The sequence below is a fragment of the Mus musculus genome, chromosome 7 (genome assembly GCF_000001635.26).
Source record: "Mus musculus strain C57BL/6J chromosome 7, GRCm38.p6 C57BL/6J".
In the NCBI taxonomy this organism is placed as follows: Eukaryota; Metazoa; Chordata; class Mammalia; order Rodentia; family Muridae; genus Mus; species Mus musculus.
Window position 1 is genome coordinate 82,457,207 of NC_000073.6, and position 12,833 is coordinate 82,470,039.

The 12,833-nt window shown below is 42.3% G+C and overlaps 1 protein-coding gene across 4 annotated transcripts in view; it reads left to right on the top strand.

Moving 5' to 3' along the window:
• The window catches only part of Adamtsl3 (ADAMTS-like 3), a 279,052-nt gene that overhangs the window by 121,808 nt on the left and 144,411 nt on the right, over positions 1 to 12,833 (top strand). For all 4 annotated transcript variants that reach the window (XR_378247.3, XM_006507893.3, XM_006507894.3 and 1 more), the window contains exon 7: positions 8,358 to 8,484. Coding sequence is in view for 3 of the 4 variants with exons in the window: in XM_006507893.3 (XP_006507956.1) it covers positions 8,358 to 8,484 (127 nt within the window). In the remaining variant the exon portion in view is untranslated. The remainder of the gene's footprint in view (positions 1 to 8,357; positions 8,485 to 12,833) is intronic.

The window sequence follows — 12,833 nt, forward strand, 5'->3', positions numbered from 1 at the left end:
TGAGATATGTAGGTCAAAGATGAGCTGAGCTGGGTACACCTGTGGATATAGAAGTTGGCACAGAATTTGAGGCCTTAGGGGCAATTGTAAGATCATAACATCTGACCTAATGTCTGTGAGTACTGAGAAAGGCAGAGCCACTGACGGGGGAGACACTGGCCTTGTCCCTGAAGGAAACACATAAGAAAAAGCACTCAAATATACTTCTATTTAGTGTAAAGACCACAAGGAAGGGAAGAAAGGGTGGGAGAGTGTTATGCAAGGAGGTTAACAGTGCCAAGTATTTCTGTGGATTCAAGAGGAACAAGGAGAGATATTGATAAAAGATACTTGGTGGTGTTGGTTTGAGTAAAGCCTGTGACATGTTTAGAAAAGGCACTGGTGGATACAGGCTTTGTCAGTTTCTCATGGGTACTATAACAAATTGCTGCAAAGTTGATAGCTTAAAACAATAGAAATGCATTCTCACACAGTCTAGAAGCCAGCAGCCCCAAATCAAGTCATCAACGTTGTTTGCTATTTCCAGAGGGAAAATTCACCACACGCTTTTCTCTCCCTGTGGCTCTATCATGACAGTCCTCGCCTCTGTTTTTCATCTTAGCTTCTCATCTATCTCCCTGTCTTCCCTTAAAATAAGAAACAAAACAAAACCAGGAGATGTACTATTATTCCCAGAATGCTTTAATCCCAGGATTGGTAGTTGAAGTTATATAGACTTTAGGTCACTTTAGATGACTTTAGGTCACTTCTTGTGATGCAGGAAAAGCATCTGTGCTGGCCTAGGACCCTGTGACTGCTCCCTTAGTGACACTGTGATCTGATCTTTTCAGTGGGTAGAAATGAGATGCCACCTTCCTTATCAGCCCCTTTTTAAAAGTTCAGTTCCAAACAACATCCCAGATAGCCTTCACCCAGGGGGCCTTCAGTCAGTCTGACTTCATTTTCCCTGGTCTCTAGTGGTACTTGCTGTCCAAAACCCTCGCCTTTATTACTTAACTCAAGCTTCCTTGTTTGCTTCAGCAACTCAGCATTTGAAGAGGTTTGCAGCATAATAGCGGTCTCCAGTTCTGAATTATCCCATTTTAAATGAGTGCTTCCTGGTTGTGCTTTTGTTAATCCAGGAGAGCAAGCCAGTCTTTTGCTGCACTAAGAGATAATGTCTATTTTTATTTTTCAAGGTGAGTGCAGGCCAGCTAAGTAAAAAGAAAGATGCAGGCGCTTCCCAGTTGAAGTCAGTATCTTTCCTTCCACAGGATAACATTCACATCAATGCCCTTTTTGTTCAGTGTGGTGGTGGATATCAGTCAGCAGTTGTCAGGGGAAGAGAGTGCACTGTATGATTCATTCTGCTGGCCTCAGGACCAGGGAAGTGAGCCCTGATGAGCATTTGGCACAGACGATAACTTTTGCAAGTGTGTTTACAATTTTCTCATTTAAAGGAACTTGTCACAATGCTCTTGGGGACAACTTCCCATTAGCTGGGAAAGCAGACAGCATGAGACAGTCACAGGTCTCACCATGGGTCTTGCTGAATGAAATTTGCTTCTGCTTCTGATATTTGCCAGGCAACTCTGCAGATGAAGTCCTCCTCCTCCTCCTCCTCCTCCTCCTCCTCCTCCTCCTCCTCTTCCTCCTCCTCCTCTTCCTCCTCCTCTTCTTCTCTTCCTCCTCTTTCTCTTTGCGTGTGTGTGTGTGTGTGTGTATGCATGCGCATGCACATGCACATGCACATGCACATGTGCATGCCCTCAAAGGCCTGCACAAGACACTGGACCTTCTGGAACTAGTCTTGCAGGCAGTTGTGAGTGGCCTGCCAATGGTCTGAGTGATCAAATTTGGATCCTTTGAAAAAGCACGCCTGCTTTTACCTGCTGAGGCACCACTTTAGCACCATGCTTGATTTCTTATTTATGTTTAACACATTTGCTGGCACCGAGGTAGATTGAGTCATTTAGAATCTGTGATAAAATAATTTATGAGGGGCTAGAGAGATGGCTCAGCAGTTAAAAGCACTGGCTGCTCTTCCAGAGCATCTGGGTTCAAGTCCCAGCTAACAACTATCTGTAACTCTAGCTTTAGCAGATCTGATACCCTCTTCTAAGCCCCCCCCAGGCATTGTACATGTGTGGTGCACAGATATACATGCAGACAAAACACCCACACAAAATAATTTTTAATTAAAAATTTTGTTCTAAAATGTATAATAAAATTTATGATAAAAATAAAATTGATGCTGGGTGCTTTCTGGAGATTGGGCATTATCTAGGCACCTTGCTCATTAGTTCATCATCATCTGAGGAAGTCATGCAGTGCCCTTCCTATCCAAATGGGGGCCATATACTTTGTTTATAAGGACAATGGGCATTCAGGGGGAGGTGATTTCCCAGAGTGCCTCAGTCTGTGTGATATAACAGTGCTTCAGAGTGGATTTCATAAACAACAGAAATGTCCTTTTCACCATTTGAAAGGCTGGAAGTTCTAAATCGAGCACTGGGAACTCTATTCTTCAATGAGAGACTATTTCCCAGTTTTTGGATAGCTCAGACTTCATGTGTTGTAAGAGACAAGAGGGGTCTCCCAGGCCTGTCTTCTAGGGTCACTAATCCACTCTAGTGTGTTCCTCCCTCATGATTTATTCACTTCCTGGAGGCAACCACCCCAAATGCTATCACTTTGGGGATGGAGGCCCCATCCTAAATGCTATCATTATGGGGATCAAGGCTTCAAAACACTTTCAATTTTAAGGGAATACAAACACTCAGATGAGTGTACAGAGCTAGAAGACGACAGAGCATGCTCAGTGTAAGGTTATATTTCAAGACAGAAAGATGATAGACACATTTCTGGTCATGCTCAGTTTGCAATCATAGCATACATGTCCAGAAAAGATGGCAGACAGGAATGTTTTGAGGCATGGCCAGTTCAGTATTATAATAGGCTGAGTTGACTCTAGGTTGCATGAACAAGTTGGAGTGGCTCGGTGATCTTGCTTCATTCTCTGTGAGTTTTTCTACATTCTGAGATAAAACAAAAAGACAAGAAAGTGGAGGAATTGCTTAATGCAGACTTTTTTTTTTACCCAAAGGTGCCTGCCTGCTCTAGCTCAGCAGCTAATGATATATGTCTCTGACTATTTGTAAAGCTAAGGTTTAATTGAAAATGGAAGGTGATCCAGTCAGTACTTGGCTCAGTAGCATAGATTCAAACTCAAAGACATACACACACACACACACACACACACACACACACACACACACACACACATACACACACACACACACACACACACACACTCCTGTATGGAGACTGTTCAGGTCTGGTCAGAGTGTGCAGTAGGCACTGTTGTGAACTAGAAAATACAAGCTCAGGGTAAAAGGTCACCGAATTCACTGGATTTCAATCCTCCTGCAATAATTTAACACCTACACTTTTCCCACCATGATTTCATTGGCTTTTCAAACTTTTTGGTGTTGAACCTAATTATGCATACATAGCCTTGTAGCTTTTGCCATTTTTGATTACACTGAAAGCAGAAAAAGAAATAGAAGCTTTGTTGAGTTTGTATTCATTTCTTTGTTTTTCTTGAAAAACAAAAAGTTAGAGATCTGGACTTTAACATGAAACTTCCAGCTCTTAAAAATTCTTCTGCCACCAAAGTGGCTTTTGAATATCTGTATTATACTCCCATGTGATATAAGCTAGGTTTTCCTGCAGAAACCAACAACCCTCCCAGGCCAGTGGCTTAAAGTAACATAATGCTGCCGTCTGCTATTGTCACGTGCCAATGTATGTCATCAGGATTTCTGTTCTTGGAATGTTGTAGGGACCTAGGCTGAGAGGGGCTTTATCGTAACGTATACTTGTTCGCTTAACCACAGTAGATAGAGAGACCATGAAACTCTCCTGTTGACACTTAAGCCTTCTTAACAGAACTGACACAGGTCAGTTGGGCTCATATTTCCCTGGTCAAAGACAGTGACAATGGGTCACTTCTAATGAAACTGAGGAACTGAAGTCCTTGTGTGGACTGAGAGGATTGAAGTGCTTTAGAGTGTCTGTCTCCAAAGACCAGCACAACTTGCCTGCTTTTCTTCAGCTTTTTATAATCTTAAAAAAATTCATACATTTTTTATCATATTTCCCCTCCCTTGCCCTTCCCAGATCCTTCCCACCTCCTTACCCAACCCATATTCATGTTCTTTCTCCTCTCTTCCTTCAAATGAAAACAAAATAAACCAAGAAGACAAAAAAGAATGAAACAAAAGGCTCACCACAAACATAGTCCACTTTGTGTTGGCCAACTGAGGGCTGCCCTGGAGTGCTGTTGACATCTGCAGGGACACTCCACTGGAGAAAATGGATTTACCCTTCCCCTGCAAGTATCAATTGCACGTAGCATCTTGGTTAGGGGTGGGACATTGTGTCTACTTTCCCTTCTCCGTGCTGGGATTTTGTCTGATTTGAACCGGTTCAGGACTTACATATGCTACTACAGTCTCTATGAGTTCCTATGTGCGTCAGTCCATTGGTTCTGGGTGATGCTGTTTTCTTGAAGTCATCCAGCAACTCCGGCTCCTACAACCTTTCTCCCTCCTATTCTCCATAGACCCTGGAGCCTTGAGGGAAGGTTTGATGAGGATGTTCCATTTAGGATTGAGGGCTACAAAGTTTGTCATGACAAAGATCCGGGTATGGGTCTCTGTGTTCATTTCCATGCAAGACAAAGCTTCTCTGACAAGGGTTGGGCGAGTCACTGACCTAGGGGTACAGCAGTATGTTATCAGGAGCCATCTTAGTGCCGGGTCTCTTTAGTAGAATAATATTAATAGGTTTTCCACGAGGATCCATGATCTGTCTAGTCCCAGGCTCTTGACCACTTTAGCATTTTTAGATATGGGTTCCACCTCATGGCGCATTTAACTTGAAAAGCTGATTGATTGACATTTGCGACACTATTGTGCCAGTATTTCTTGCAAGCAGGTCACTGTTGCAGGTCACAGGGTTTGTAGCTGCGTGATATTGGTGATTGCTTTTCTTTTCCAATAGTGTGCATACTACATGGAAAGTTTCAGGACCATGAACATTGGTCAGTAGGGGTAAAGCTTCCAGTTAGGTACTAGCTCAATTTCAAAGTTTCTCTAAAGTAAAAAGGTTCATTCAAAATTGCTTTAGTTCTTGAAGGATTAAACTTGATCTGTCTGGAAATTTTATATTTTACTTAATTTGGATTAATGGCACTTATTTAAACTCCATCTGCCTGAACTTTGAAATAATCTCTGCTCAAATTCTGCTTATAAATGATTATGTCTTCCAAAAATCACTGCTCATATATTTAAAGTATGTGTTTATGTTATCCCGTGTCTTATAACTTTTAACTTGTCTCATTAACTACTCTACAAGATAAGAATCTTGTCTTATTGATTTATACTTTTATGCTTGGCATTATATAGAAAAGGATAATTTAATTGGTGCTAATATGCTTGATGCGTTTATCAGTTAGTAGTTTATAAATCATGGTAATTAGGTATCTTGACATTAGGAGATGTCACAGAAGTCCGAGAACACTTCAGATAATATTTTAGAGGTTGCTTAGTGTGCACCGTGGAAGATGTAGCGAGTCAGAGTTCAGTCTGCCTCAGTTTCAGGTCAGCTCTGGCTTGCACTTGATGAATCACAGGACAATCAGACTTTCTTTTCAAATATCATTTTTCTGTGATGTTTTCACATGCTTTGTTTGGCTGTAAGATTTGGATGAATTTTAACTTTAAAAAAAATTAGGAAGCAAATACAAGTGCTTGGGAGGGATTCGATTGCCCAAGATTTTGCAAAGCCCCAAGCACTCTTCAAAATAAGTTCGCCCTAACTCTTCAGCACACACCCTTCCTGGATGAACAGAGAAAGAGTGACTCTCACCCTCACGAAATGCTAAGCGCTCAGGGACAGCGACTTGTGAGGACAGTGCTTGGCCCGGGAAGACGATGTCTATAATTTTATGGCAGAATTATTTCCCCTGGGGAAAGTTTCATGAACACAGTTACTCACTGGTCCAATCCCAACCATGCAAGTATGTTTCCAGAATCAATCGCCCTTAAGCTGTCCCACATGTGCTTGTAAATATTCATATAAAGTCCTCTGTAACAGGGACCCTCCTTGTCTTTCTGCTGAGAGCAAAGGTACATGAAGGAATGGCACCCTGTTGGGTTTCTGCTTAGAGGACCAGGGGTTTAAAACTATTACTGGCACTGTGTGCAGTCTCTGCCATGGGGGCAAGTCATTTTAGCTTCCGCCGTGTGCAGACAGACTCCTGTGTTGTAAGATGTAGATAAAAGGTCTCACCTGTATCATAAGGTTGTTGTGGAGAAGAAATGAAAGACCACAGGCAGCATTTGTGACACAATGCCAGGCATATGGTAAGCATCCAGCAAAAATCACACAGTATTATAAGGCCGCTGGGAGGAGTGGTTGCTGTGTAAGCACAAGGCCCTGAGTTCGAATCCTTAGGGTCCACATAAAGCTGTATACAGGAACATGTATCTATAATCCCAGCTCGGGGGAGGCAGGAATAGGAGGATTCCTGGAAGTTCATGGGCCAGCTGGCCTCTGACCACCACATGTGTTCCCTGATATGTGTGCTCCTGGACTAACACACGAACATACATGTACACATACAAATTAAAAACATGTCACCAATATTATCTTTAAAGTCATACTATCAAAATAAAGGAATATAAATTGCCTCCAGCTGCTCATGCAATAATTTAATACCCATTGCAGTGTTCCCAACAAGAAGTCTGGCTTCTGAGACTTTCTCCCATTGAGCTAAATGCTGAAGGCTGTAGCTTTCACCATTTGTGATTCCACAGAGCAAGTGTAGACCCCTTTACTCCTGGCATCCCGGGGTGAAACTGAGAACATCTCAAAGCACAACTATTCCCTCATTTCCTTGGAACGTATCCCACCTCTCTCTGAAGCCCCCCTTCTATCTTCCCCCTGCCTTTCAACACCGACATTTTGGAAAGACTCCCCCCTATAGATGTGGCTTGAACTGCGTCCAGTTCCTCTTTTCTCTTCAGCACCTGGAGAACACAGTAATTTGACAGCTCTGCCCACTGCAGTGTCCTGGCTCCTGGAGTCCAAAGCTGACAACAGAGAGAAACAGTCAAACTGACCTGCGCCCTTTAGAACTCTGTAGAATTGTCTGATTGTTGTGCCACTTTTTGTTTCCCCTTTAACTCTTGGTAGACCTTTGGTGAAATACACATTGGCATCTTTATCTCTCCTTACTGTTGAGGAAAACGAGTCTCTCTGAGTCTGACTACTTGTCCAGCATCCTGTATTTTAAAGGATGTGGTAGATGAGTCAGGATTTGTCATGACTGTCTTCACAGTCCCTGAATTTCATTGCCAGACTTGTGAATAACATCAGGAAGTAGAGATAAACTATTAGACTAGTAAAGATCACTGGGCACACTTTATATGAAAGTCTCATTTGTGAAAATGAAAAGAAATACAAAACATAGCTATTCTCCTGTCAGGACAGTTTTAATATCACACACACAGGCATAGTGACACAATAAACTGAAAGATAACAGCACTCCATGTTTTGTATGGGACAGAACTCCTAGTTTTCCTCTTTACAAGCATCTGTAGGCACATGGATATAATTATATGGAGGCGGCAACCTAGGGGTAAGAACAGCTAGTGATAAAGAAATGCAGATGTAACCAAGATGGAAGACGTGTCTGTAGATTTTTCTGCATCGAAGCAAATGTATTAACATATTGTGGGCCTGAGGCATAGACATCGGGTGCAAGAAACAAGAATCTGGGGCAAAAGTAGGAGTGGAGAGAAAGAAGGGGCAGGAAGAGGGGCTGGGGATGTAGTCCAGTTGGTACAGTGCTTATCCAGCAACATAGAGTCCCGAGTTTGGTCCTTGCACCACACAAACCAGATGAGATGAGACAAACCTTCACTCTTCCACTCTGAGGTGGAAGTTGATGGATCAGACAATGTTAATGTCATCCCACACTACACAGCAAGTTCAAGACTGTCTGGGCTACAAAAGACCTCATGGGAAGGTGAGGGTGGGTCAGAGAGAAAGGTGGAAAAGAAATATTCTTTTTTAGGCATACGGATAATTGAAATAAATATAGCTAGAGGAGAGTAAGGTTGCAGGGAGATAGCTTCGGTGTTTGCAATTCTGAGGGTCTTGCATAAGAATAACAGAAATTGTCTTAGACGCTGAAATGTCCCATCAGTTCACAAATACAAAATGGTGTCCTCATGAAGACCGCCAGCCCATAAACTAAAGCAAGAGAGCATCCTAAATGAGATGTCTTTTGTTCGTTTTCTGCACAGATTGTGGGCTGTGATAGACAGCTGGGAAGTAATGCCAAGGAGGACAATTGTGGCGTCTGTGCTGGGGACGGCTCCACCTGCAGGCTGGTGCGGGGTCAGACCAAGATGCACCTGTCTCCTGAGAAGAGTAAGTGTTGAACCCTAGCCCTGTAGTACCATAAGCAAGCTGTGTTTTCCACTCTGACCAGAACAATATATTCCTAATGCTGAACTCATCTGAATGGAATTAACATTGGCCAGTTTTCAGAAAGTCATTTCTTTTTTTTAAGTTATTATTTTTCAAAAAAAAAATTTAAAAGAGCACATCAAATCTTGTTCTTCCAACTCTTTGATGGTTCCCCATTTTTTATTTTTTTTTAACAATAGCTAGTACAAAATCTTACTATTTTTTAAAAAATATCTGGTAGTCAAATTTTAAATTGCCTAAAATATTCTTCAGGTAAACTGGGGTTATAATTTCATTTTATTTGTCTTCTTTTCATTGCTGACAAGATGGAAAATGACATCATACTTGTCTTATTTTCAGTTAGTCAGTTGAAGCCATTTTTCTGCTATGCCATTTCTTAACTTTTATTTCTGTAAACTCTGTGTACCAGGAATGCTGGTCTTCAGTCTATCACACCTATTTCAAATGCAGCTTCAGGCTCTTACTTGTCTTTACTTTTGCTTGTATGTTTTTATTTGCCCAGTTCAGCAATGTATCTCTTAATTCAGAGGCTAACTGTATGTGTTAATGGCCAGCTAGTGACTATTTTAAACTTTTCAGGATATAATGTCTGTGTTGGGGCCTCTCAAAATCTTTGTCCTATCAGAGCACCCATGGGCAAGCACATGTAGCTATCCATTTTGTTTTCTTTTGTTCTCTACCATCCTAGTTTTGTAATGTTTACTTACATTTTATGCACATATGTGCCTGTATGTAGATACATTTAACCCGTGTCTATGTATCAGAAGAAGATAGAAGATCGTCTACGTGATAGAAGTCACGGGGGTCGGAGGAGAGAAGAGCATGAGATCCTCTGAAGCTAGAATTACAAACATCCATGGGCTGTTGTGTGGACACTGGGAACTGAGTACAGGTCCACTGTTAGGGCAGTAAGGGATCTTAGCCACCCAGCAACTTCTCTGGCCCCAATTTTCTTGTTTCTTGTTTTCTACCCTTAAATTTTCTATTTAAATTTTCGTTTTCATGCCTGGCTGTTATATGAAGTTAGGATCTTATTTATTCCTAGGTTGAGGAGACCATTATGGGAATGGAAGGGAGGAGGGAATGAAGGGATAAAGGAAGGAGAGACTAGGAAGCAGGGAGGACAGGAAGCAGAAACTACAGGATTCGATCATGCAAGAAGAGGAAACAGAAACGAAGGTGCGATGTAACACTAGAGGGGAACCTGCCATTTTGTGTGTGTGTGTGTGTGTGTGTGTGTGTGTGTGTGTGTGTGCACGTGTGTGCGTGTGCCATACAGCCCAGGCTGACCCATTTGAAGCCTCCTGAGTGCTGGAATTCTAGGCATGCTCCATCACACCAAATAAGCTGGGCTTTATCGGGGTTCTACTCATTTGCTGCTCAAAGCTGAAAAGTCCATTGAAAAGTAGGAGATAAGACAGAATGGTATTCAGTTGTCAACCATAAAAACTGTCACCAGCCTGTTTTATATTCTGGGTTAGATGGAGTCATCAAAACATTTTAGCAGTGGTGTGACATGGGAAAACCTGCAGATCACTGCCAAGAATATTCTGGAAGCAGGGGGTTCAAATAGGAAACTATGTTTACATACCAAATGGCCTTGGTGTGAGGGAATGTGGCAGGAGATGGTGAGGATGGGATACTTGGAAAGGTATTTAGGAGGAAGAATTCCTGAAAAGAGGTTGCAGTCCTTGGAGTAAATACTACAGTGAGAGACATGGGGCAAAGCAACATTTTGAGCTGAAGCAGCTGGCTCTGTTTGTTTTTTTCTTCTGAGATTTGGCATCCACAGAAAGAAGACATCTATCAAAGGTAGGAGCCCACCTCCCTGGACTTTTCTTCTCTCAGGAATACTGGCTCTCTGGATATTCATTCCTTCCCACCATTCTGAAGCTTTCCAACAGCTTCTGAGTGTATGTTGATTGTAGCTGCCTGTTTGTAGGTTAGAAACATACTGGCCCATCATGGCTGATGGAAAGATGTCCTGACTTATAGGATTTAGTCATGGATATAGTAGCCCACCTAAGGGAATAGAACAGGGAGCAGCCATGGGTTGCATCCTGAGGAACGGCAACATTTAATCAGAGAAAAAGAGTAGGTAGGTAAACACAGGATTTAGGGAGAGCAGAGTCATAGAAGCCAACGGAATCAGTCATCTTGAGAAAGTCATGTGAGCTCTGCCAAATGCTCTTGTGAAGACGACTGCAATCCAGGACACACACACACACACACACACACACACACACACACACACACACACATTTAATTTTAGCAGTATGAAGATGATCTGTAATATCATAAGAGTGGCATTGAGTCTGAACAGGTGAGAGGGTGCGCCAGAGAACCTGACAGCTTCTGGAACAGGCAGAAGCACAGAGGCGCTGAGGCAGCACCCTGTGTGGGCCGGGGACAGCCGGCCACCTTCCGGACCGGAGGACAGGTGCCCGCCCGGCTGGGGAGGCGGCCTAAGCCACAGCAGCAGCGGTCGCCATCTTGGTCCCGGGACTCCAAGGAACTTAGGAATTTAGTCTGCTTAGGTGAGAGTCTGTACCACCTGGGAACTGCCAAAGCAACACAGTGTCTGAGAAAGGTCCTGTTTTGGGCCTTCTTCTTCGGCCAGGAGGAGGTCCAAATACAAGATATCTGCGCACCTTCCCTGTAAGAGAGCTTGCCAGCAGAGAGTGCTCTGAGCACTGAAACTCAGAGGAGAGAATCTGTCTCCCAGGTCTGCTGATAGACGGTAACAGAATCACCAGAAGAACAATCTCTAAACAGAGTCAACTATAACTACTAACTCCAGAGATTACCAGATGGCGAAAGGTAAACGGAGGAATCTTACTAACAGGAACCAAGACCACTCACCATCACCAGAACCCAGCACACCCACTTCGCCCAGTCCAGGGAACCCCAACACACCTGAGAACCTAGACCTAGATTTAAAAGCATATCTCATGATGATGGTAGAGGACATCAAGAAGGACTTTAATAAATCACTTAAAGAAATACAGGAGAACACTGCTAAAGAGTTACAAGTCCTTAAAGAAAAACAGGAAAACACAATCAAACAGGTAGAAGTCCTTACAGAAAAAGAGGAAAAAACATACAAACAGGTGATGGAAATGAACAAAACGATACTAGACCTCAAAAGGGAAGTAGACACAATAAAGAAAACTCAAAGCGAGGCAACACTAGAGATAGAAACCCTAGGAAAGAAATCTGGAACCATAGATTTGAGCATCAGCAACAGAATACAAGAGATGGAAGAGAGAATCTCAGGTGCAGAAGATTCCATAGAGAACATCGGCACAACAATCAAAGAAAATGGAAAATGCAAAAAGATCCTAACTCAAAATATCCAGGAAATCCAGGACACAATAAGAAGACCAAACGTACGGATAATAGGAGTGGATGAGAATGAAGATTTTCAACTCAAAGGTCCAGCAAACATCTTCAACAAAATTATTGAAGAAAACTTCCCAAATCTAAAGAATGAGATGCATATGAACATACAAGAAGCCTACAGAACTCCAAATAGACTGGACCAGAAAAGAAATTCCTCCCGACACATAATAATCAGAACATCAAATGCACTAAATAAAGATAGAATACTAAAAGCAGTAAGGGAAAAAGGTCAAGTAACATATAAAGGCAAGCCTATCAGAATTACACCAGATTTTTCACCAGAGACTATGAAAGCCAGAAGAGCCTGGACAGATGTTATACAGACACTAAGAGAACACAAACTGCAGCCCAGGCTACTATACCCAGCCAAACTCTCAATTATCATAGAGGGAGAAACCAAAGTATTCCACGACAAAACCAAATTCACGCATTATCTCTCCACGAATCCAGCCCTTCAAAGGATAATAACAGAAAAAAACCAATACAAGAACGGGAACAACGCCCTAGAAAAAACAAGAAGGTAATCCCTCAACAAACCTAAAAGAAGACAGCCACAAGAACAGAATGCCACCTTTAACAACTAAAATAACAGGAAGCAACAATTACTTTTCCTTAATATCTCTTAACATCAATGGTCTCAACTCGCCAATAAAAAGACATTGACTAACAAACTGGCTACACAAACAAGACCCAACATTTTGCTGCTTACAGGAAACTCATCTCAGAGAAAAAGATAGACACTACCTCAGAATGAAAGGCTGGAAAACAATTTTCCAAGCAAATGGTATGAAGAAACAATCAGGAGTAGCCATCCTAATATCTGATAAGATTGACTTCCAACCCAAAGTCATCAAAAAAGACAAGGAGGGACACTTCATTCTCATCAA